The 27,659-nt window shown below is 24.2% G+C and overlaps 1 protein-coding gene and 1 long non-coding RNA gene across 6 annotated transcripts in view; one reads left to right on the top strand and one right to left on the bottom strand.

Moving 5' to 3' along the window:
* Positions 1 to 117: 117 nt before the first annotated feature.
* On the top strand, positions 118 to 5,766 carry LOC127277048 (uncharacterized). The gene is made up of 3 exons (XR_007842307.1): positions 118 to 314; positions 2,425 to 2,501; positions 5,434 to 5,766. It is a non-coding gene; the product is annotated as an uncharacterized LOC127277048 (long non-coding RNA).
* Positions 4,872 to 27,659, bottom strand: part of LOC127277034 (protein tramtrack, beta isoform-like) — a 58,784-nt gene continuing 35,996 nt past the window's right edge. The window contains exons 6-8 of one of the 5 annotated variants that reach the window (XM_051297834.1): positions 8,695 to 8,927; positions 5,403 to 5,684; positions 4,872 to 5,209 (exon numbers count right to left, since the gene is read on the bottom strand). In XM_051297834.1, coding sequence (XP_051153791.1) covers positions 5,057 to 5,209; positions 5,403 to 5,684; positions 8,695 to 8,927 — 668 coding nt within the window. In that variant the 3' untranslated portion in view covers positions 4,872 to 5,056. Of the gene's footprint in view, positions 5,210 to 5,402; positions 5,685 to 6,568; positions 6,805 to 8,694; positions 8,928 to 9,830; positions 15,569 to 21,563; positions 25,343 to 27,659 lie in introns of those variants that run through there. The other 4 variants (XM_051297833.1, XM_051297837.1, XM_051297835.1 and 1 more) reach the window with 4 other exon arrangements.

Here is a 27,659-nt window from a genome sequence, read left to right on the forward strand (position 1 = left end):
AACATAGAGTGTAAAGTTGCTGTATTAAAATAATCCATATGTAGAGGGCGTTCTTCCTTTTCATAGATGGCGCCAAAACGGAGGGCAATTTAAAATTGTTAGTCGAAGGGAAAAAAATGTTTTCCTGATATTGACACATGTACTTCTGAAAGTCAGCTTATTTTTGCAATTTTAAATAAATTAAATAGCAGTTTGATTAATAAAAAAAAATGAATTTGAATGACAATTTAAGAAAGAGGAAAAATAAATCCCGTATTTACAAACTTAAAAAAATATAAACAAATATAAATATAAAAAATATAAATTCGTCAAAGGTACGTCAAAGAAAATTCACTATTTATAATTAATTTTCATTGTAGTTTTACATTATTTTTTAATAATTGTTCTACTATATCGTTTTGTCATTTTTAGTTTTGATAAATTGATATAAAAATACAAAATTGCAGTTACATTTTTAGGTTATATTTTTTTAGTTTTAGGTTATAAACAAAAAAAAATTTAATTTTTGTAACAAAAATTGTATATATAATTTACTATGAAGCTTCAATAATTTTTTGAAATAATTTAATGTAATTGAAATTATTATATATTAATTAAATTAAAATTTCAATTAAATTAAATTCTCTAAATTAAAATTTCAAATCACATTTGTTATGAAATAATTTCAGGTTTCAGAGGAAAATATAAAATATTTATCAAACAAATTATTTTGATTTTTAATTCAATCTCACCGAATTTATTATTTTTACAATAATTCATCTTCGACATTTTGAATGATTGTTTAGATATAAATAACTTATTACACTATATTTCCTTTGATTTAAATTTTATTTTTTATAGTTCTAAGAGGCGTTTCAACTTTCTTAATCAATTTTCTTCTACAATATATTTATACATAATGTAGATTTGTGAATTAATAAATAATTTATAAATATTTGATAAATAATTATAAAAAATGACAAAAAAAAAAAAATTTTCACAGTAATATTTTTGATGAAAATTAAAAAAAAAATTCTAAATAAACTGGACTTGTATACTTCACTTATATTCTTATCAATTGTATTTATATATTTTACATTGAGTAACATCAAGATTTTGAAACACCTTGAACTCACCCCGAAATATAATTATCACTCACGGTTTTTTTTTTTTTTTTTTTTTACTTAATCATTATTGCAAAATTAAGAATTATATTTAGGAACAGTTTTCTTTTTTTTATACCTTTTTTTTATAATTTACTATATAGGTACATCAGTAGTTTTTATTCTTATAATTACCGCATTATTTATATATTAATAAATCAGAAATATTAATATTTAAATATATAATTTTTGAATTGAATTTTCGTTGAAAACAATTTTTATACTTTTATCAAAAGTTCAATAAACGTAAAATTAAATAATTTATATTTTATTAATTTTTATCAATATTTTAATAAATTTTAATTTAATAATAAAATAATTTTTAATAAATAAATAAATCTTTTTTTATTTTTTATTTAAAATAATAAATATATAATATATAATTTTTCTTAACGAAATTTTTTATATTATAAACTTTTCCATACAAATATAATATCTAACAAATAATTATAACATTTAATTTTTTTTTTTATTTAAAAATTATATTAAATGAAAATTGAAAAAAATTTACCATAATTTTGCAATAATGAGATAGAAAAATTGTTTTGGCTTCATGTATAATATATAATTATAATGAAAATAAAAAATTTTAATTTTTGGAAAGCTCTCAATGTAAATGCATTTCAATGTTCTATAGGAGAGAGCATTATCAGCCTTAATTTCTTATCATTAATTATTATAACACTGAAGATGTCAAATAGCGGAAGAATGAATTTTTCTTTTTATAGAAATATCGACCCAGCCACTCTTCTTTTCCCAGTTTCACTTATTCTCTCTCATTCTCTCTCTCTCTCTTTCGCCTTAATTTATTTTTATACAATATATTCTCTTTTTCTATATGTATATATAAAATACGTACAAAAGTTGAGTTTCAACGAAGTTATTTATTAAACAAAAGGAGTTTTCAACTACTTTTTTCTATTAATTAAATTTTAAATATTTTTAATTGAGCCCCAAAATTTAAATTAATGACAAATCAGCTACAAAAATTCCAGTGAATTTTAATTAATAGAAGACTTTTCATTAATTTCAATTACGAGGATAAAAAGTATATATAAACTCGTTTTTTTAATATTGCATTTTACACTGAAATCTCAGTTATTGAGACACAAGAAATTATGTGTGTCAATAACTCGAGTATTAGTGTACTCACAAAAAATACATATATCTATACTTTTCTAAAATAAATAAATTTATTTTTCAAAAAATATTTTAAAAACTTATTTTATAAGAGTAAAAAAAGATTTTAATATATATATATTTTTTTTTTGATTGATTATAGCATTATAATGATATTGGAATATACAATATAACAAGCGATTTAAGGAAGAGTTGGCCAGTTCGATTCGCAATGAGGAGGTAGGTAAAACACTTCAGTATTTATTATATACACTTAAATTATTTACTTATTTACAGTCATGCGCATTAAGAATAAATATATATTGATAACGATATTTTATAATGGAAAAAACGTACTTTAGTTTTGCTTTGATGAGCATAAACAGTAACGTATTATTCCAATTCAAAAATTTTTTCTTTGGTATTCCAGCTGTTGATTAATCGCAAAAGATTAATATGAATATAATTAAATATTGAAAATTAAACGATATTTTGATATTACAATAACCAATTAATTAATTAGACAGATTATTAATTAATCGAGTAATTAGTTAATTAAATAATTAATAACTTAATTACAATATCAGTTGGTTATTGCGATAACTAAAAATCAATTGATCATTAAAATTAATTAAATTCGAATATGCGTAATCGATGTTTTCAATTTTTATAATTTTCAATAATATTATCGACACGCGTTATAAAAATATTTGATTTTTAAAAATTAAGAACTTTGAATATTGTATTTAGAAAAAATGATAGTTAATAGTTAATTTTGTCAACAATTAATTAAATTAAATTAATTTCGAAAATTTCTCATATTTTTGGAAGACGTGTATAATTTATCATTTTCAGATTTCTTTTTTTGTAATAAACTTTTGAAAGGACTTTTTTTTAACTAAACTTCTGTTTTTCCTTTTCTTAATTTCTATTTTTTTTCGAAAAAAAAGGAAAGGATAAACATTTTTGTGAAGAAAAATATTGGACTGTTTAAATTTTATCATTTTATACGAAAAAAAAAATAAATTACATTAATTTGTCTCGTATATTCTAAATTTTTTTGTACGAGAATCAAATCTGTATACGTTTATAAATATTAAATCCTATCTATAGTTATATGAGCTACTTAACTGTATCTGGTTGTTGTTTTTTCTTTTTTTTTTTTCTTTTCTAACTATTTAGCATTTTTGGTGAATTTTTGACACTACTTTCCTCCTCGAGGGCGCGTTGAATGAAAATGATTCATTCTTTATAAAAAAATGTTTACAATTTATTCAATCACTTATATAGATCTGGAAATTCTTATCTTATATACTTTACTTTCTTCGATCACAAGCTTTTAAGGAGAAACGGATAAAACTAATTTAATTTATTAATTAATTATAATAATAATTAAAAAATTAACTGAAATTAAATTACAATCTTGACTTTTAATTTTTCACCTAAAAACTTCTTTTATTTTTAATTTCTTTTTAAAATTATATTTTTATTTCTCAACTTGGAAATGAATTTAATTATAAAAAAAGATTTGATTTGCAAAAAAAAAAAAGAAGGTAACTTTAGAATTTTGAATTTTCAACACAAAAATAGTTGGATTTTATCAGCTTCTATTAATTTTTAGCTTATTGAAAGTAATAATGATTTTTTAATAATGAAAAAAAAATAGAGAGGAGAATTTTATAAAAATGGATAATTTTTAATTACGTAAATAAAAATGAAGTTTTTCGAATATATTCGACAAAAGAGATATCGCACGATCTCTCGATAAATAATTTTTCACTTTCACATTTTTTCAAAAATGTCTCTCATTATGAGAGTAGTATTTAAAAATAGAAAAATTTATATATATACGTATACATTATAATGAATTAATTAAAATATTATATGTACATAATTATACAGTATAATAATTGTACTTTTGAGCAAACGACCGCTCATCGTCTACATGAACGTACAGTAATTTGTTTTTTTTTTCCATTTTTCCCCTTTTTTTTCGATGAAATTTCCATGTACGTATTGCGGGAAGAATTATATTTGGCACTGGTTAATAGGAAAATCTTTAACAGACTGGGAAGAATTGGATTTTATTTTTCTTGAAATTCAATCGGATTTATCATTATCGATTAATTATTTTGGCCTCTATTAATAATTATTGTGGAGAATAATAATTATTATTATTCACATATAATCGAATTTAAATTTGCTTTGCAATTTTTAATATTGAAAAGAATAAATAAATTAATTATTAAAATTAATTAATTGAAATTGTATTCAATTTCACAGTTTCTATCAAATGATGATAAATTTACTTTTCCCGCGAGAATTCATCGTAAATTTCTTAAACAGCCTTGCTTTTTTTTTTTTATTATTTAAAATATGTATATTTTCTATATCACTGAATTTTGAAGTAGCTTTTAATTAAATATTGGTTACACTTTTCTATAATTTAAATTTTGTAATTAAATTATTTTCGTTATTATTAATTCATTTTCCTTCAGTTATTATTTTCATTCCGATATTAATTTATTTGAATATTATTATCTATTGATTATTTTCTTTTTTTAAGTTATTAATAAAAATAAAAATAGTTTTCACGTAACTTTCGGAAAAATGTCATTCAAGAAATGATAATTTTCTATATTGATACGAGTTTTAAATAAAAATGATCTTTTAATCATTTTTTTTCTCTCTCTCTTAGATTTCATAGTTTGCAAAATTATAGAGATTTTTATTCTACATCTAAATTATCTGACATTATTCTAGGAAAATTTGATTGATTTAAATTCAATTGAATCTTAGCTGTTCATTACTGTTGTTCTTCTTGAATAACCTCGCCTCGAAACTGTTTCACCCTGAGCTTCACATTCTCGTTTAACTCGATCGATTATGTCAGCAACCAGCTTCTCTTCCTTTTCTCTCTGTTGTTCCCAATCTGGACCTCGTGCAATCTATCCAGTCAAGAATAAAAATTTTATTATTTCTAATAATTAATTTAATAACTTAAAAATTTATTTACAACAAAAATTATTATTTTTCAACTTTTTGTTGTTGTTGACTGAAAATGTAAATTTCTTTTTTTTATATTGTACTAATAATATTATTAATAATAATAATAATAATAATGAATAATAAATCACTTGCCTCAAGATTTCTCGTTCTTGTTTTTTTGTAGCCGAGGTCCTCACGATTTTCATCATTCTCATAATCGGAATGCCTGGAACTTAGATGGCCAATGTAACCCTTCCTTGATTTGAAGAATGTATTACAACTATTGCATTTGAAGATGGGTGCTGCTGGTTGTGTCACTTGAGTTGGAACATGTAGTTTGTATTTATGTCGGTACCATCTTTGTCTATTAGAAATTACCTCGCCACACCATTTGCAGACTACCGATCCATCGTTTTGAGGGAGGTATTCCAGCAGCTTGTAAAATAATTTTATTCGATTTTTTTTCCTTTGTCCTCTCTCTTTTTTTTTTTAAATGTAAATATTTTTTGTTCCCTAATTTGCAATCATCAATTTCATTTCACCTTTCATAATTATTAACAACCAAACATTAATTATTATTTATTAAAAATCACATTTAATAATTTTTTTTTTGGCAATATTTTTAGTAATTAATTTAATTAATATTAATGAATTAATTAAACTAGTATTAATTAATTTAATATTAATTAAATCAATCAATTCACTAAAATTATGAAATAAAAATTTATTTATTTGGGTCATGTAATTGATAATTGTTTGTCATCCACTCGCAGTTTTTTTGTGGATGTTGTTTTTAATGAAAAAAAGATTTTTTTTTTAAATTTTAAGTCTTTATTTTTAAAAACAACACAATCGCAAACTTATTTTATTTTTTTTTTTTTGCAAAAAAAACATTTATTGCACACATGTGGTACATGGCTGACAGGATGCTAAATTAAAAATAAAAAAAAAAAACACCTAATTTTTTTTCAGAAAAAGTTACTAAAATTTACAAGGTCGATGTACCTTTTCCGAATTCATAAATGTTTTCTCGATTAAAATTTAATAACCCTAATCGTACCAGAAGGTTTTTTTTAAAAAAAAAAGAAATTCACAAAATCAAAAAAATTTGTTTCACACATATTTTAAAAAATGCGGCAGTCGATATTATTTTCTCTTTCGTAATTTTATTATTAATATAATTTTAAATATTTTTTTTTGTCTAAAAGAAGACCTTTTGAATTTTAATAATTTTTTCTCTCCTATATTTATATAATCGTGAAAGAGAAAAAAAAATGAAAAAAAAAAAAAATAAAAATAAAATAGACCAATTATCTTACTTGAATGAGAATCATAATCTCAGACGAGTATGATACTTTTTGAAGCATTTATTTGGACAAAGTCCAACGTTGCACTTAGTGCAACGAAATCTCGTTCGAGTTTGTTGTCCAAAAACTGAACAGACTCGGCATCGAAGACGATTTGGTCCTGACTCCGGCCAATGTTGTATATTTTGAATTTCGAGTCTTTCTATTTGATTGGCAGCAGATGCTGAACGGCCCCTTGAAATTCTTCGCTGTGACGAAAATATCCAGAAATTAGTCCCTTTTTGTTTGGGATTTTTCGAAAAAAATTTGCATTTCCTCATTTATTGGGCCGCCGGGATTACAATACTTCAGAAACACTTTATCAAATTGTTTTTTGTTTTTGTTTTTTTTTAAATTTTCATATTACATTCTTAATCTATTTTGTTTTAAAAAATTCATTTTTTAATTCTAATATTTTCAAAAAAGAAAACTAGACATTTTTTTATTTTTTGTACCACTGGTACGGTTAGGGTTAATTTTTTTTTTCCTTTGGGAGATAATTGTATACTATTAAATTTAATTAACAATTAAAAATCAATTAATTGTTATATATTAATTAACGTTTTCTAATATTGTTGCACCTAAACACGCAAAAACTTAATCGCAATATACAAAATGAGAAAATTTGATTAATGAAATGAATAAATGATAAATACGCTTATGATTAAATAAATGATTACGATAAATAATTATATAAATTATTAATAATAAATTTATATAAATTTTCTCGAATTTCGTTGAATTAGTTTAAAAACACTTTGTCAAACATTTTAAAAATTGCACTAAATTTTTTTTTCTCTATTTAGAATATATTTAACAATTCATTTAGCTAATCTCATATGCTGTCTCATCAGTGGATTCTAGATTTAGGTAATAAATAAATAAATTAATTAAATAAATAGATTAATAAATTAATTTTATAGCTAGCAAAATAGATTAAATAAATTTGACTAAATATGATTTCGATCTCCCTAAATTTGAATTTATTAAAAATAAAGCCACTGATTAAAAATTTTCAATTTTATCAATAAATAAATAATAAACAAATTAATTAATATTAATTTTATGAATGCCCGTTTATATAAATAAATAAATTAATAAATATATAAATAAATATATAAATAAATAAATAAATATTAAAATTATTTTTTAATTAATGGAAATTTTACAAAATTCAAATTTAGAGAGGAATCTTACGGATTTTACAGGGACAAAAGAGCGGATTGGGTTTAAAATTTAATTTATAAAAATTTTTCACTAATGTTAACGTCACGACTTGATATTTCAAAATAATTTTAAGTTAATTTAATTTTTTTTTTTTCATTTATAATTATTTTCTCTTTGTGATGTATCCCGGCGGTCCAATCCGCCCTTTCCAGAACTGCAAACTTCAATTTTACAATGACAATGAACAAAATAATATTGATAAAAAAAAAAAAAAATGAGAAAAAGAATAACAAAATATGAAATAAAATTTTGAAATTGAAAAATAGTAAAATAAAAATAATATAGTAAAAAAATAGAAAATTCAAAATTAGTTTTAAGCTCTGATCCCTGGGCAAAAAATTCTGATAAGCTTTATCCTGAAATATTAAATTCTAAATTCAATTTTTTCGACAAAAGACAATAATTTCAGATATCGCTTATTTGTCAAAGCATATCTTTGTGGAAGAATATGAACCTTTTTTTGGAACAGCGTTGATTATTAAATCTAATAATTATTATACATTTAGGATGAGAGCAGCGAAGAGCGAAGAACGAATATAAATGGCGTGATTTTATTAAAAAAAAGAAACCACCAGGGAATACGCCAGGACCTTTTCTTTTTTTTCTTCCTCTACATTAAAAATAATTTTATTTTTCGACTAATATTTTTCTATTTTTTTTTTTTTTGTTCTACCACCCATTTCTATGAAAAATTGATTTATATTAATATCTATATATTTTTTTTTGAGAAATTTCGCAGCTCATATACGAGGGCGCAATTTTCGTGGCATTGAGCGTCCTTTAACTGGACACAACTTGGAAGCAAATGAACGAAATTTCTTCTTGCGAGATGATGGCGTACTCCCTGAGACAGAGCAGCGAGACCAACCAACCTGTTTCCTGACCTCCGGTTCTCCATCGCTTGTCTCAGATTTCGATAGATGATCCCCTTGATCGCCTCCTTGTTCGCCTTGATCATCGTCCTCTCGATCAGTAAGAAAGTGCATTCCACTGACACTCTCAGCCTTTATAAACGGTCCGCTTGCATCCGAAAATTGATCATCTCTACTCGTTGGCGATGTGCATATCTCAAAGGTGATGTCACTTGGCAAATTTGGCAGCTGATCTAGAAAATATTATAATAATTGCAAAAAAAAAATTAGTACCAAGAACATTTATGCCCGAAAGAAATCTTAAAAATTGATTTTCCTTTTTTTATTCAAACTTCTTTTTTTTCTCCTCATTACTATATAAAATAAATAAATAATAAATTGAAGAAAATTTTAATAATTGATTTTTCACTTAATTTAATTAATGTCTAAAAAATAAATTATTAAAATTTTCTTTATGTTAAAGAGGAGAAAAAAAAGAATTTCATAAAAATTTATTCTCAATTAGTGAATTAATTTTTAAAAATTAATTTTTATTTAAATAATTATTATTACCTTAATTAATTATTATTATATTAATAATTCTTAATTAATCGATTTTTTTTTACAAATTGAATTAATCAAAAATATTCAAAAATCAATTTAATGAAATTTATTTCCTCAATAAGGAGAAAAATTTCTTTTTTTAGAATGAAAATTGAATAAGAAATAAAAAAAAGGGTTAATTTTAAAAAAAATTTGAATTTTTGTTAAATATGCAAAAAATTATTCTTAACAAAATATCTATTACCCCTGAGTTGAAAAGTTCAGCAGTGCTCAAAAATGGAATAACGAGCAATTTTTGCACAGCTCTTCGAAATTCAAAAACCAACGATGCCATTCCTGTATTTCAATTTTTTTTATTTCTTACATTCGTTTCTTGTCACTAATTAATTTCTATTTCACCTCTTAACCTTTAGAGGACCCGTTTTTCTTTTTAGTTTTACATTTTATAATGTAAATTTTATATATAAAAAAAAACCACTATATTAAAATCGCGTTAATTAGTCAATTAACTAATTAATATTTTTACACGGAAAGAAAATAAATCTTTCGATTAAAATTAATTACAGTAGAAATTGGGAAAAAACTTTTTTCAATCAAATTAAAATTTCTATTTATACATACACATAAATATACACATACAATGTATCGAGATACACGTACGTATATATATTATATATTTTTTTTTTTTATTTAATGAAGGATGTGGTCGTCAATACAAGAAACGTTCGGTCGTAGACTATTGCAATGTATATCACAAAGAGTTACAAAGAAACTACAATTAGATAAAAACAAATAAAAATAATAATATAATATAATAATATAATAATAATAATAATAATAAATTTTTCTTCGTAAGCTGTATTGCCCACCAGGCACCAAGTTATAGGTACACTTACACACATTAGTCGACCGACGATAACGACGACAAAATAGTATTTTTTTTTTGTGCGAACAATATTAGCTTTATATGCTACAACCGCGTGCATGTTTTTTTTTTGTTTTTTTGTTTTTTTTTTTTTTATATCGTGTAAATAGTAATGTTAAAGACTTTTTTTTCAAGGTTCATCAACACCACAATGGGCAGATGTACAATATAACATAATATATAATATACATTTTTTTTTTAATATATAATAATATATAATATATTTTCTCTTGTAACTCTCTAATTGCTTAAAACTTTTTACTTTTTTCCAATCATCTTTCTCTCTTTCCATTTACTTTTTTACAAGCATCCGTTCAGTATTTTCATCTGTTCTTTGACAATTTTAATCACTAATAATATTAATAATATAATATGTCTTTGACGTAAAATAATCTTGTCTTCTTTTCCTTCTCCCTTTCCTTTTAGGCTAACTTTTATAATTTAACATTTTTTTTTTTTTTTTCTCCGTGATCTAGTCAAAAATGCGAATTTTATTCGCGTCATCATAGATAATACTATTATTACTCGAGTATTCGAAACATTGTATATTGTATTATTTAATACAATATTATAAAATACATTGCTTATTTATTATTTTATTAATAATATTTATTATTATTTTCTTATAACAAATATAATTTCAATGTATTTTATAATATTTATACAAGCGTTATACATTATCCAAAAACTAAAATTAAAACATTTAGGCAAAGGAAAAGAAAACATGCTTTGTCTATATAACTTTCTTGCTTTTCTTAAAATATGAAATTACTCTTTTATATTTTGTATTCTCATTATCGAGAACATCAAAACTACTACCCGAATATTATTATTATTATTTTTTTTTTTTGTTAAAAGTAAAAATATAATAAACGTTATTCGTCAATAGTTATACATCTATTACAAATAGCATGTCTAAGTTTAATTATAGTAACTAAAAACGTAATAATAACGTATTGTGTTATCAATTAATTATTGTTAAAAAAGAAAAAGGAAAGAAGAAAAAATCCTCAGCCTACTTTCGATTTTTCAGCAATAAACTTGAGAAATTCAACAAATTTCCCACAACTGACGCAGTTTTTAAATTTTTTTTTTTTTAATTTCTTTTTCACTTTTCTTTTATAATGAAATATTATCCAAATTTGTAATTTTTAACATTATTTATTTCAATAAATATAATTTGTTAGAAAAATGTTATTTTCAAATATAATTATTTTTTTTCCCAACAATTCTAATTTCTGAATATAAATAAGACAAAATTTGAAATAAACTGCATCAGTGGCGTGGAAATAATGATAGATGCTCGCATAATCGAGCAATTCATAAAGAGCACATACATTTATACACGCGAGTTCACATATCCTTTTTTTCCGGCCAAATATTTTCTTTTTCTTTAATATAATTATATATATATATATAAATCTGTAGTTTCATTAAATATCTCTATAAACACATTCGAGCCATACAAAACAAACAAACACACACGCACATATATATATAAACTATCTCGCTTAAGTATGTCGATGCGGAAGACCAATACTGCTTTCGGTTTTAAATTAGCGCACGAAAGCACGCAACGAATGCAAATAGGGTGGATAAACAAAACAAAAATATTGCCTAGATATTTATCAAAAAGTCTTTGCAAAATATATAGAAAGATTGAGAAGAAAGTAAAAAGCTTTAGATTACCATCGAAAGTCCAATAAAAATTGTTTTTTTTTTTTTTACTTTTCTCACAAAAAAAAGGTCATATCAGATCATTTGTTTTTTTTTTTAATAATAAAAAAAAATAGAAAAAATGAAAACGCAATGGACTTTTGTTTTTTATAACACAATCACACACATCGTTCGACAAATACTATTCTTAATTTCTAAATATTCAATCTGCTATTACAAATATAACTTTTAGCTAAATGTGCTTCCCAACACCGAAAAATGGGCTCTCAATAATAACGTGTCATCTAAATAGAACTCTAAGATTTGTATAAACGAATGAAAAAATATTAATCATACTCTTACCAAAAAAGAGAAAAAAAAATAAAAAAAAAAAATAAAATAAACCAACATCTGGTATAAAGAAATAGAATATAAACTCTATCTCTTTTCGCAAAATCTTCTTTCTCTAACGTGTGCGTGCGTTTGTGCATTTAATTAATAATTAATAATTAATAATTAATAATATTAATAATAATATTTAATAATGTTTACTACTATTTGTATCATTTCTGGTACCATAGCAAAAAAAAATTTTTTTTAATATATAATGTTCATGGGAACCGATTAGTAGTTGTAATAGTAGTAGCAGTAGTAATTATAATTATAATTATAATAAAATAATATAATATTAATAATAATGTTCCAGTAATGATGCACTGTAAATACTCAATAATAATAATAATTATAATATAATAAAAATAATAATAATATTATAATATAATATATAATATAATATAATAATTAGTAATGAATAAATCTATAATACACTTCGGAGACTTATACACATAACAGATTTTTGCTAAGCAATAAATCCCGTTATTGTAGTGCATGTTTTTTTTCTCTTCAACTATTTACTATCTAATTCCATCCCTACGTATCTTGTGGAAAAATAATTTTTTTTTTTTTTTTTTCAGAAAATGTTTCTAAATATTCTTCTTAATCGGGCTTTACTACAGTAAATCAATAAAATTCAAGAAAAATTGGAAGACTTCGAAAAGTATGATTTTTTTTCATCACTCGTTTGGCTTTATTAATAAAGAATTGAATAAAAAGAAAAATTAACGTAATTTTTTATTTTTTATATTTCATAATGCGATAAAAATTATTAATAATAATTATTGTTATTATTTTTATTAGTAATAATTATCAAAATTTTTATTAAAAAATATAAAATTATATTAACTTTTATTTTGACTCTTAGTAACGATTTATTCTTAAAGATATATGAACACATCACTTCACCAATCGTGATAAACTACAAATATTTATTTGTATAATTAAAATAAAATATATTTTTATATTTTTAAAATTAAAAATTTAATATTTATATTTAATAATCAATTTGGCATTCAAAGAGATGAAAATTTTACAAATCTCCCACGAACGAAAATAGTAACTAATTAATAGAATAGAAAATTTGTAGATTAATAATATTAATAAATATTTAATAAAGAATATTAAGATCATAAATTGATTATTTTTTTTTTATTAGAATAACTAACTTTTAAGAAAGAACAAAAACAATAATGAGGAAAATGCCCGCATTTTTTTTTGTTAATTACCAAAACTTTAAAATTTGCGTTAAATTATCAATTTAAAAATTGAGAATTTAAATTTTTGATTGGTGAAGTGTAAGTGCAAACAAAAATTTATCTCTCCGAATTTTTGCAAGTATATGCATTATTTTTTTTTTTCAAATTAATATTTATATTTTATTTGAATATTAATATTTATTTTTTATAAGAATTGTTCCATAACGAAAAGATTTTGTTTTGAAGTAAAATTTTTCAAAAAAAAAAAAGTGATTCTCTCATTCAAAAAGTAAATGATAAAAATTTTTTCACAATGATATAAATTATTTTCAAAAATACTTTTAAATTCTTTAATAGTATTTTTCATAATTATTTAATAGAATTTTCATTTATTGAATAGAATTTCATAATTAATAATAAATCATCATTATGTAAAAGTTACTAAAAATGCGAGAATACGTTTTTTAAACGCGAATGATCGATCTTGTATTAATACTAGAAATATTTTTTTTTTCTAAACTTTTCATTCACATCCTTCTGTATAATTAATAATTAGATATATAAAAAATTTTCTTTTTCATCAAATCATTTGTTGAAAAATGGAATTTCCATTTTTACCAAACTCTCGAGCTTTCTAAGGCACAGAGGTAATTTACACTTATTGAATCACAGATATAATTTCTTTTTCTTTCAAAAAAAAATTTTTATAATAAAATGCGTTATGAAAAATTATATAAAATTTTTCACAATTTTAAATTGCACGAAAAATGTTTTTTTTTTTTTACACAAAATTTTGTAATAATGTTTTTTTTTTTACTTTGAATTTTACTTTCCTTGTTTGATTAAGAAGAAATGTCAATTTTTTTTTTTTTTTAATGATATGTGTAAAATTTAAGCATGCAGTAAATTTTAGCATGTCAATTATTATTTATTAATTAAAAAAAAAGATATCGCGGGGACTTGGGTTGCAATTATTGATCCACGTTAAAATTGCAAATCAAATAATTATTGTAATTGTGCAGTAATTATTTAGAAGCTGGTGGTAACTAAATGAAATCAGTGAATTGCATGATACTTATTAAATGAGAGAGAGAGAGAGAGAGAAAGTGAGATTAAAGTGTTAAAATATTTTTACTTCAGAGAGGAATAATTTCTCTTCTCCTTGAAAAAGAAATTCTCTCTTTTTTTTTAATTAACTTATAAATAGATATTAATTGAAAAATTTGCTTTTCTATTTTTAAATTATGTAAATATCAAAAGAAATTTAAAGGAAAAAAAATCTTTTGAAAAATGATCTCTGAAGTCCAAATCGATGGAAAAAAATACTTGATAAAATATCATGAATTGTGTTTTGACGTTTTTATCCTTAAATTCGAGCAAATTTGTTTTATTTTATTTTCTTTTGATCTCGCAATTCTCTGTCAAATATTTGTCCACCGCGAAATCTTTGCTCAACTGTGACCAATTTTAATCGGATTTTTTCGCGACACTTGCTAAGGTGGGAGAAATAAACCAAATGGCATTACGCAGTCTTTGGACAAAAAATAATCATGCACGGTTTTCATGTGATTTTTCATTTTGTCAGGCCGCGAGAATTCTTTACCACAAATTGGACATGGAAAGACTTTTCGTTGATGGCCCTCATGATAAAGGAACGCGTGTCTCTGGAAGCTGTATTTATTTTTAAAGGTCTTTTGTATATCAACTTTAGCGCACTCAGTGCATTGATAAACGCCCTCGGATATGGAAGCATAACGGAAGAGGTTCAAACCTCTAACGGACATTTCAGTGAGTTGTTCAGCTGGATCCTGTGATTGTGATGTGGCACGTCGTCTCATTCGTCTTTTTGCAACTTGACGACTTTGTGGCGCTGACATTGTTCCTGCACCTGGTGAATTTTGTGCCGCTGGACTATTGGGAGTGTTTGCCCTGCCAGTAGCGGGCGATGACGATGTTCTCGTCGACGATGTATTTGTTGTATTCGTCGATGATGATGTGGACGGTGCATTATTATTTGACGCTGATATTGTGGTTGGAGTCTTTGTTAAATCAGGCGATGATTGCGATGAAGGTGGTGTACTTAAATTTCGCGATTTCTCCTTCCACGATTCACTCATGTCCGATTTACTGCTGTTGCTGCTCTGCGATGATGCAAAGTCTATGAAAAATAAATAATACGAAAAATTAATTTTTTTGTTCCATTCCTTTCCTTTCTTTAAAATTAGGTGCGTATTCTAATCTAATTAATACTTTTCAAAAGAAACATTTAAAATACATCAAATTTAAACAACTTCAAATAATATTTTGCAAAATTAACTATAAAATAACATTTAAATTTTTAGTATACTTTAAATGGAAATTTACATTTCCAAATTATAATTTTACTAAAATTAAATTCAATAAATAATAACGATCTAAAAGTAAGAAAGTAATTACAATTTGCAAATCTAGATTAAAGCCACTTGTTGAAAAGGTGGTTCACGACAATTTTTGTACTTCTTTTTATTTAAAATATTTTGACAAAAATCGAAAATGAACTACCCAATTTCAAGTATTACTAAAAAAAAAAGAACCTAAAATACGATAATATAAATTTAATAAAAATATTTTAATTATTAAAAGCATTGTGCTCTTTACTACTGAAAATAATTGCAGTTCCTTTTAGGCGTCACATAAAGAAAATTTCATAAAATTGTAAAAATTGTAAACGTAATGAAAACTTTAAAATATTAAATACGAATTAATATTTCAAATAAAATATATAAAATTTATATATTATATATAAAAAAAAATGTCTAAAAATAATCAAATATGAGACACAAATAAAATTTGTACAATCTAAAAAATTCAGGACGAACGGAAAAGGGAAAATGGTGAAATTAAAACGTGAACGAAACAATATAAAATTAAACCATTTTTTAATTATTGCGCGACAACGTGTGCGTGTAATCTTATATGAGTGTATTATATACGAAATGGTGTTTATATATACACACATGTAAATATATATATATATATATATATTTATTTATAAAATATAATTATATTCTTAATAATAAAATCATAGCTCAATCCATAACTTATCTACAAATAACATAGAATGTCCAAAAAAAAAAAATCTCACGATTCTCTATATTTTTTCACACAATTTAGAGAAATCTCGTGCCAATTTTATATCGTTTTAAACATTAAAAAAATTTAATCATACAGATCTAAAAAATAAAATATTTTAGTTAGCATTAGTTGCAGAATATTTTTCTTTCAAAACTCTGTGATTTCACTATTGTAAGTCATTTTTTCATTTTGACTTTAATTTGTTACAAAAATTTTGTAAAGAATTTTTGAAAAAAAAAAAAACCAAATTTCATAGAAAAACAAAACACAAAAATGCACGAAAAAAAGAAATTCCTGTTTTTAAAAAATTTTTACTGACCATAAAACAAGTTATATGCGTTTAGAAACTTTCAAATATTACAAAAAAGAAACATTCTTTTTTTTTTGTATAAGAAAAAAATTTTCATTGTAAACATTTTTTAAAGTGATAAAACTAATTTAGAAAAAAAAAATTTTTGTTAAATTAATTTTAAAATATATGTTCTTTGTAGCTGAAAGTATAATAAACTGTTTTTTAAATTCCATAAAATTGTGTCTTTAAATTCATATAACTTTAGTGCACTATTTTTATAGTGAAGAAATAATATTCGTGTAAAATGAATATAATAATTAACAACATTTACTACATGCACAATATTATATATATATATAAAAAAAAGTACAGTAAATTTATGTTGTGTGTATATATAAATATAGATAATATATTTTTATATGCAGTCAGCAAGATTTTTCCAAACAAATAATCGTTAAATTAAATGCAACTGACGAACCACATCAAAACAAGAAAAAAAAAGAAAAAAAACCTTACAACATACTAAATATATATTTATTAAATTACTTTTCATTTTCTCTCTTACTCTTAAAATGAAAATAATATAAATCAACAATGCGTATATGCAACATGCAAAAACAAAAGAAATCGACATAAAATATAGAATTACATCTATTTTTCATCCAAATTCGAAAATTCCATCGAGGATTGAATTTTGAAAATTGTATTTTCTTTGCAATTTTAAATTCATTTTTATTTATTCAATTTAAAATTTCTCATTTTCCCATCGAAATAAAAACAATTTTGAATTATCTCGATTAACAAATATTCGAATTTGGATAATATAACATATATATATAATAATATAAAGAAATAAATCTTGTGGATCCTGAATTGTAATATATATTTTTTTTTTTTGTACTGCAATTACAATTGAATCTTTGCATTTTGTTTTTGGATCCAAAAGATGTTTTTATACGATTTTCTAAAACGATAACTAAATAAAAGTAATTTTTGGCTAAGATTAACGGTGCTTCTTGGCTCAGGAGGTGAGTCATCTCTGACAATGAAAAACGAACAAAAAACTACTATCATGTAACAAAAACGATTATATATATATAAAAAAAAAACAAGGCAAAATTATTTGTTAGTTTTTAGTAATTACCTTTCCCTTGCTTTAATCACTCGCCCCCACTTGTTTATATATAAAAATATGTGTGTTTATGTGATAAGCAGTTGGTTAGTCTTGTGATGCTGCGGACAAAAGTTTTGGTCCCGCACCTTAGTCATCAAACTTTCACACAAATATTTAAAAAAAGAAAAAAAAAAAAAAAGAAAATAGAAAGAAAAAATACAAAGGGGGAATTTTCAATATTAAAGAGTGACTCGAAAAAATGTTTTTTTAATTACAATCTATTGAACACCGTTCTTTTATTATCGATAGTCATAATCAAACAATCAGTGCATATAAAATATACTAAATCTACCTAGCGTCAGAAAAAATTCGACTTGGTCTCTAAAAAGTTGTCTATAAAATTTTTTTTTATAATTTTTTTTTTTTTCTCGATTTCAAGGTATCGTTTATTTGGCACTAGGGTGCGATCGTGCGCTGGATCGCATTTTTCATAACAATTTTTCATTTTTGTTTGTTTGTTGTTTTTTTTTTTTTTTTTCTTATTAAAAAGGCACCGAACCGGGGATTACTAACATCTACATTATTGGATCCCACTGAACAATACATTATTTTTTTTTTTTTTTTTTTTTTTAACGCGCTCATATATCAAAAATTAAAAATCAACCTCTTTCGTTTTCTGACGCATCATCTTTTTAACTGTAACGATTTTTTAAGTGGTACATCGTTACCAACTATCTCTAAAATATATTCGATATATAACTTTTGTTTATATATATTTATATATATATAATTTTCATATATATGCTATGAATGACAATATAATAATAATAATAATAATAATATAATAATAATATAATAATATAATATAATATGATAATAATAATAATAATAATAATAATAATCGCAATATGTGTGTACCACTGTACGCACGCGCGATTTTTACGCACTTACATCTGTATTATTCAATACATTAATAAACTATAGATATCTCTTTTAATATTTATAATATATATATTTATATCCGACAGTACAGTCTGCTTTTGAAGCCTCGTATATTTCTCTGGGTGCTTTGATAAATTCGCAGCAGTGTTCGCGCGATCTCGATAGTATATATATATTGACTGTATTCCCTTTTTCAAAGGGAACAAAAACTTATTTAAAAAAAAAGCCAAGAAAGGAATTTAAAAAAAAAAAAAGTGTAAAAAAACATCGAAAAAAATTGTTAAAAAAGGAAAAAATTAACGAAAAATAAAAACAAAAAATATAGTTTTTTGTAAAAATTGAAAAAAAAGTAATCAATAAAAATAAGAATAATAGAAAGAGCAAAATATAAATAAGAGATAGGAAAAGAAAATGTAAAATAGAAAAAGCAACAAAAAAAAAATAAAGAAAAAAAAAATTAATAAAAAAAAACAAATGTAAAAAAAACCAAAAAGTAAAGAAAAAGAAATTCAAGAAAAAAAGAGAGAAATAACTATTGATACGACACTGCAACAATCACTTATTACATAAATATATATATATATACTCTATAAATTGATTTACTCTCTGCCATAACAAAAATTAATAATTCTATAATATTTAATATTGTACTCATAACATAGTACTTTAATAAAAATTTCTCTCCTTAATCAACTTTCTTGTCGATTTATTATGTTTCTTTTTTTTTTTTTTTCTTTTTTTTTGTTTCTTTAGAAAACTTTAAAGAATCAAAAACTTGCGAATCAGGTAACAAGAAAAAGGACAATGATTATCACACGTGCGTACGTAGATACTCTACGGATGAAAAATTCAGACAATATGTATATATATATATATAACGCTATAAAGATCGTGTAAGAACAATTTTTTGGCCTGCTTACGAGAGAATAACGCTAACGAACAATATAATAAAATTGTTAAACACCTATTTACAATAGATATTAGCTTTCATTTTCATTTTTTTTTTCATTTTTTTTTTCATATTTTTTTTTTTCTTTGAACATACAAGTCGCAATAAAAGAAGGCACATATTTTTTTTGTTGTATCCCTCGTGCGACTTTTTTTTTTTCTTTTTTTTTCGCAGGTCAACCCCACGCAACGAATGAAACGAGACCGCTATAAAAATTCTCAATAACACTTTACAAACAAAATTGCGGACATCGCATATATATTGCTCTCTCGATTAATCGCGAGATTATATTCTCTAAGAAGAAGAAAAAAAAAGAGTTAGTCTTAGCCTCTCAGTGATTATCAAATGTGTTTGCATTACTTAGTTTTTTTTTTTTTTGTTATCAGTAAGCTGTCTAGTCGCTGCCATTTTTTTTTACGTTTTGTATCTATAGTTGCCATTTTTTTTTAAATTTATTTATTCCATTATACGCCCTTTAAATTAATATTTTTTTTAAAAAAGTGAGCAATTAAAAATATTCAAAATTTCTATTAATTTTTAATATGAAAACTGACGTTAATTTTCCAATTTCAATAATTACTCAATTATTTCTGTAATTAAAACCGAATATATTTGCTTTTTCCAAATAAATTTTATAAAAATAAAAAAGTGTTTTTACTTTTATGAATTTAATTAAATTTAAAATTTAATATTTACTCAATTATTTCTCTAATTAAAAACAGAATATTTGCTTTTTCCCTTGATTTTAAAATAAATTTTATAAAAATACAAAACTATCATTGCATTTATTAATTTAATTTTTTCTTTTTAACTTTAATGAAACAAATACCAATTTATTTTTAATAAAATAAAATTAATTATTTTTTAAATAAAAATAATAATTAGTTTACAAAATGAAAACTGCAAAAGTTAAAAAAACAAAAAAAAAATCTTTCAAAAATTTATAACACAAGATAGAGAAATAAAATATTTCAAAAAAAAAATGAAATAATAAAATAACAAAACATTTTATGTGAAATAAAAAAATAATGAAAAAAAAGTAAATAAATAGAATATAGCAGAATAAAATAATAGAATTAATAGAAATTATGACTAATTAAAATTATAAACTCACAAATTGAAATTTGGAGAAAAGAAAAAATTATCAAAGTAAATAAAACAATTTCTCCAATTTACCTTTTTTTTAAAAAATGATTTTCATTTAACTGAATCATATTTTTAATGTGTAAAAATTTGATGTTCGCCTCCCCCTATCAACTATATATATGAAAACAATAATAATCAAAGGATCAATAGCATCGCGACATTAGATTCTCTTTAAATAACGAACGAACAACACTGGTCGGTTTAAGAGTGGCTGAACGAGCCTCTCTTTTTAGTTTCCCTTATATGTTAAATATATAATATATATATATTTTTTTTTATATATAATATATGCACAAGAACGCGTTGATTCAAAGTAACAATAGCTCGATATAATTATACTAATAGTAATTAATTGATTAATTAATGATTTCATTAATTAATTAATAATATAGCCTCTAGTCGTCTACTGTCTATGCCCAACTAGTGAAAAAATTTGTATATAAATCGCTTGGTTTTCCCTTTTTCCGCTGAATTGCGCGAAAAAGGAAAGACAGAGTGTAAGGTGCAAAATATATAGTAAGCTACGATCGTATTTAGTGCTGTCCTGCAACTAAGCCTATACCATTTGCCGTGGCCGTAGCTTTAACCATTTGCCGTTTTCTTTTTTTTTTTTTATTTTCCATTTAATCTATTTTTCATCACTTTAAATCGTTGATCATCTCTTATTAAAAAATCTCAATTTTCTTTCTTTTTTTTAGAAACACATCCTTCGTCTCGCAATCATTCTCGCAGAAATATGTACACGATTTTAAAAAACAGCTCCAAGTATTATAGAAAGACTATTTTTTATCTTTTTAACTTCTAAATTTCACTAACGATATTTGGCGTCAATAGAAGCCACTTAAATCTGTTTTTCATTTATCACTTAAGTCTGTAAATTTTTTAAATCACTTTTTAAAAAAAAAAATTATTGACACGTATTACCCTGTGTGTGTGTTTTTTTTTTCATTTTTAAATATATCGACGGAAATATAGCACTAGCCTCTTAGTTTTTTAATTGTACGATTGATTCGTAATATTTTTCATAAAAAATTATGAAGGATGAATATAAAAATGAGACGAGATCAACGTTTTTATTTATTTTTTTTTTTTTAATGAGATGTTTGTTTTTATGGCTTTGGCAAAACTCGGCTAAGGCGTTAAGTTATTTCTAAGGTGCCTTCAGTCTATCCAATGTCAGTACTATCTTGTATTTGGTGTCGTTTAAAATCGTCCCTCGGCAGTCTTTCAAAAAAAAAAAAAAAACAAAAAAAAAATATTAAAATTGCATATCCCGCCTTCTTGTAATCGTCTATTATAAACTTTGTTTCGTTTGCTTTGAACGCGGATCAAACACCCGCAGCCTCTTAACGCTATCCGCGAATTATTTTTTCAGGCTCTCGACAGCTTTGACAACAGCTCTCTAAACGGCTCTCAATAACATGGCGAACAGTTGTCATATACATATATATTGCATTTACTCAGTCTACATGGTTCCCTTATTTAAAAAAAAAAAAAAAAAATGTGTAAACACTCGTCATCAACTTTCGCGTTTTTATATTATATATATTTTTATTATTGAACATATTTGATACGAGTACTACGTAACATTTGATTCTCGGTAATATAATAGTAAATATATTTGCTTTTGAATTTTTTTTTTCTCCCCCTAAAAAACTTTGTTCCTTTTTTTTAACTTTCACAATTTTCTTTTTTTTTTTACTTTTACAACCGAACTGTTTTTCGTTTTTTAAAAAAACGCTTAGTTGGATACCGCACAATATATATATTTATATATATATATATATAAATTCTTTGTATGCCTGTGTATGTAATATACTTCTTTTTATAGATCCGCGAACGCGGTAAAGCTCGTTCTTTTGTAACTTAATGCCCGTTGCGTTTAACAATTATTGTAACATGCAGAGGTCGACTCTTTTTTTCGACTTTTTTTTTTCATGGCTGAAAAATCTCTATTCTCTTTTTTTTTCATCGAAAAAACCCGCTACGATAGTTTTAATTTACTTTTAACATTATTTTCCCCATTTTTAAAATAATTATAATAAAAAATAATTATAATTCTAATAATAATAATAATAATAATAATCTAAAAGTAATATTATATTACTAATATTTACGATTGCTAATAATATACAATAATTCAACACTAACAATAAAAAATTTTCAATAATTCCCTTCGATTAGCGTTTAGAACAAATTTTTTGTCTCTTGTATTTAAAATATTTAACAATTAAATATCTTTTACAAAGATACTTTTAATAAATTTCTAAATATTATATTTTTTAATTAAAATTTTTTGGACACATTTCTTTTAGAAAGTTTATTTTTGATCAATTGCTACTCAAAAAAAAAGTTATTTTTGACCAATTTTGAAAAATCTAAAAATAGTTTAGATAAAATTTCTTAAAAAATAGAAATATATGACATCTTTTTGATAAATTTTGTTTTTCAAATGTCATTTTTTGTTTTATTTATTTAGTGAAATAAACAAATAAAAGAGAAAAAAGAGAAGAAATTAAAAATATCGCAGCGAGAAAAAAAAAGGAGACTCATCATCGGACAGGCGTAGAGTCGGACTTGCTAATTTAAAATATAATATTTAATATTCACGATTGGATTTTTTTGTCCCATTATTGCAAAAACGAACTTTAGGTGCGTATGTGAAACATATAACATGATACGCACCTTGTGTCGTTAATTATAAAAAAAAAAAAACAAAAAAAAAAACTAAAACAAAAAACAAAACTGATTTACCGATTTATCTATCTAGCTACTTAAAAACGGTTTTTTTCTTTCTTTTCTGATTCGCCTCTTCTCTCATCATATCTATCTACCCATCCACCTATCTATCTACAGCCTCTACCTAATTATCAACTACGTAATTTTTTTTTCTCTCGTACAATGCACAACAATTGCCTCTTTCAAATAGACTTTTACATCAACTCCCGTCTTTGAGCTTTTACAATAATAAAACCAGTCAGAGCTTTATTCTATTCACATTCTTTCGTTTCTTTTTTATTCTTTAACATTTTTTACCTGGTTTTTTCTAAGATTCTTTTATAATTTTTTATTCTTTATAATTTCATATTTTTTTCATAATTTTACCCGAATTTTGTTTAACAAAAAAGAAGTATCGTCCAAATAAAAGACATTCGTGTTCGTAAAATGCGAACATTATTTTCAACAACTGGCCTGAGGCCCATGTAATATTTTTCAAAAATTTAACAGTCAAAATTTTATACATATATATATATATTTTTTTTTTTTCTTTTTATATAAATTTTCCAAACTTAACGTCTAATTGACAGTTTCGAAAATGCGACAATAAACAAATGTGGATGAAAAATTTAAATCACAAAAAAAGTGATAAAAAGTTTAGATTTCTATCTCCTCGAAAATTGAATGTAAATATTCATATTTCGTATCTGTTTTGCTTTTTTTTATCTCTAAAATTCTTATTTCTAAAATAGCCTCTTTTTAGCACAATTATAATTTCGTTCACCTCAATTATAATTCTTTTTTTTTTTTTGTTTTGCATCTTTGGAATTTTTTCCCCTCCATTTTTTTCAAAAATCATTATTAAATTTTTCATCCACATTTTTGCATTTTGAAAAATCAGTCTCATGAGCGTGGAAAAATACACGAATGACTTTTAATTCGAAAATACCTTCTTTTTTGCTAAAGAAAAGAAAAAAAAATTTTTTAACTGAAAAAAGCATTTTTTAGAAATTGCGATGTAAAGTTGAAAATAAATAAGAATCAAAAGACTCGGGAATAGAAAAAGATGGCATGATTGAATTTATCGAATTTTGGCGAGCAGCGTTGTTCTACCGTTGTTGGCCCATGCTCGAGCTACTATTACTGCTGCTGGTGAGGTTCATGTGCGGCTTTAGGCTGTGAATAATTTTAACATGGGCGACCATATTGTCCTTGCGTGTGAATTCTTTAAAACAAACCGGACATGGATAATATTTGACGTTGGGCTTATGTGATGTAACATAATGCCGACAAAAATTGCTGATGTGTGTGTAGGTACGATGGCACACGGTACAACGATAGACGTCACCTTCTTTAACGCAAAAATCACGGACCGATCCCTCAGTTCTTTCATTCTCAGCCTTAAATGAGCCTTCAAAATCACTTTGACTGATTTCCGACTCGGCGCTGACCAGATTGAATATGGCACTACTCAAATGATCTTTGGACACGGTCTTTTGATCCGACTCCGAGTCCGAATGTTGTTGTTGATCATCAGCTGACGATGTTGTCTTACCCTGGAAACTCGTCGCGCTGTATTCTTTGCGAAAGCATTTCTCAAAATTAATACGTATTTGACCGGGCGACTGTGCACCGCTGCTCGATGTCTCCTCACCGTCTGCAAAGGAATTCACATTTAATCTCATCTCTTTCTCTCTTCAAAAATTAATCACACATTGTACGATCAAATTAATTATTTAATTAATAAATAATTATTAATTATTAGTAATAAATTTATTTGTCATCGTACAATACATGATTAACGAACTTAATAAAAAGATATGAAAAAAAAAAACACAAAACAAAAAAGAAAAAAATCAACTAGATTAGACTATAAACTAATGAGTATACGTATATAAAAATAGATATTTTCATTCGCTTTGTAGGGGGAAGCAAAAAGGAAGGGTAGAGCCAGCATAAAGTAGAGATCGCGATTTTTTTTTTATTTTATTTTATTATTCATAATTTTCAGACCGTTTTGTGTTGCATGTGTTTGTGTCTGTCTACATGTGCACGAATATTCGTCTCCCTTCGATTCAATTTCAATTACCCTCCACCTCTTTCAATCTTTCACACATCCTCTCATTTCTCTTCGTCTTTAATAGATTTTCATTTCTCTGCCCTATACAAAAAAAAAACAACAAATTGAAAAAAAGTGCCCTTCCAAGTGCAAAAAAGGGGCTTTATGTCCTTCCCAATAAAAAAGGTATAAAATAAATTTATACAATATTATATTGTATATTTAATTTAATTTAAATAATAATCTTATTCATATTTATAAAATAATAAATAAAATCTAATTTTTTTTCAAACATGTTATATTTTACTGAAACATGTTTTTTTTTGGGAACAAAAAAATTGTCTTCTGGACGAACAAAGAATAAAGTTGTTTTTTTTGTCTATTTCATTCAAACCAAGAAATTTCGCAATGTTTTCCTTCTATTTATTATACGTTCGTCACTTCTTATTCAAATAGATTTCTCGAAATATTCGTTTCTATCTTAACTTTACGTTCACACGCCCTAGCAAACACTCGTTACACTCCTTTCGATATAATGACAAAACTGTTTTTTTTTTAAATTAAATTAATAATTAAATTTATTTACAAATTATTTAAATAAATTACAAATTGAAAAGCATTTAAAATTAAAAAAAAATTTACATAAAATAAATTTATGTGAAAGTTATAAAAAAAAGAATAAAATGACATCAAATGAAAATATTGTTTTAATATTATTGACAAAAAAACAGAAAAATTTTTCAATAATAATTTTTTTAAAATCTAAAATTAAAAAGCAGAAAAACAATAACTTTTTTTTTTGTTTACATTTTTGTTTGAAATAAATTGTGCAAGGAGCAGAAAAGCTTTTTTTCACATGTAAACAGACACGCTCACAAACTTTCTTCCGACATTCGAAAAAAAAATGTGAATTAAAATTGAAATGAAACTTGAATCTTTCGGTAAAAATCTAATTGAATATAATATAGGGTGAGGCATCAACGATAGAGGACGCATTTGAGGAAAAAAGAACCTTTCCATGATCATTAACTACACTGGTATATTTTTCAAAAAAACTTTTTTTTTATGATATCTAAAAACGGTTTTTTTTTTTTAAACGGCTGGCCTCCCTAAATCCTTCGCTTCCCCGCGCAAAGGAACGTCAATTGAACAAAGATGACTCAATTCTCAACTCACCTGCGCAATAGAACAAAGTAACACGTGTCACTATCGACCGATTCTTCGATCTTTCATCACTTTCACCGATTTTTTTTTTTTTATTACATATATATGTATATACATATATTTTATTTTTTTAAAAAATATAACATTCATATTTTTTTTCTGGAAAAAACATCTATTCAAGAAAAAGAAGAAACACAATCGATTCTCGTGTTTTTTTGTTTAAATTGGAAAAAAGAAGAATGCAAATTTAGGTATAGCAGAAGCGACGATCGACGAAGGCTTTTCCTTCTCTCCTTTCTTTTTTTTTTTATTATTCTTTTCCCCTCTCTTTCTCTCTCTCTCAACACCGTTTTTACTGCATATATTTTTTTTTTCCTTTTATCGTCATCTCGGTCTGTATTTGATTTTTCTTTCTTCTCTTTTACTTTCTTTTTTTGCTAAAATTCTATCGCGTTCAAATATGAATTGTTTTCTTTGCAATAAAAAAAAAAATAATAAACGAACGAAATAGAGGAAAATTAACCAGCGTTTAAAAATTTTAAGCACCGCTAGCTGGCTCCACCCCCTCCTTTTACCAGTGGCCAATGGCAGCGAGATGCAATTTTCTTTTTTCTTTTTTATTTTTTATTCTTTTTACAAAAAAATCTTGTGCGGGGTTCAAAAAAATGTTTAGGTCCGATACGAACGGGAAATAATACTGCACATTGGCCGAACAAGTAAATACATGGGTGTTATATAAAAACGAGAATCG

Source organism: Leptopilina boulardi, unplaced genomic scaffold (assembly GCF_019393585.1).
Source record: "Leptopilina boulardi isolate dan_hultmark-lab unplaced genomic scaffold, ZJU_Lbou_2.1 LbouV2_165, whole genome shotgun sequence".
NCBI classification, from domain to species: Eukaryota; Metazoa; Arthropoda; class Insecta; order Hymenoptera; family Figitidae; genus Leptopilina; species Leptopilina boulardi.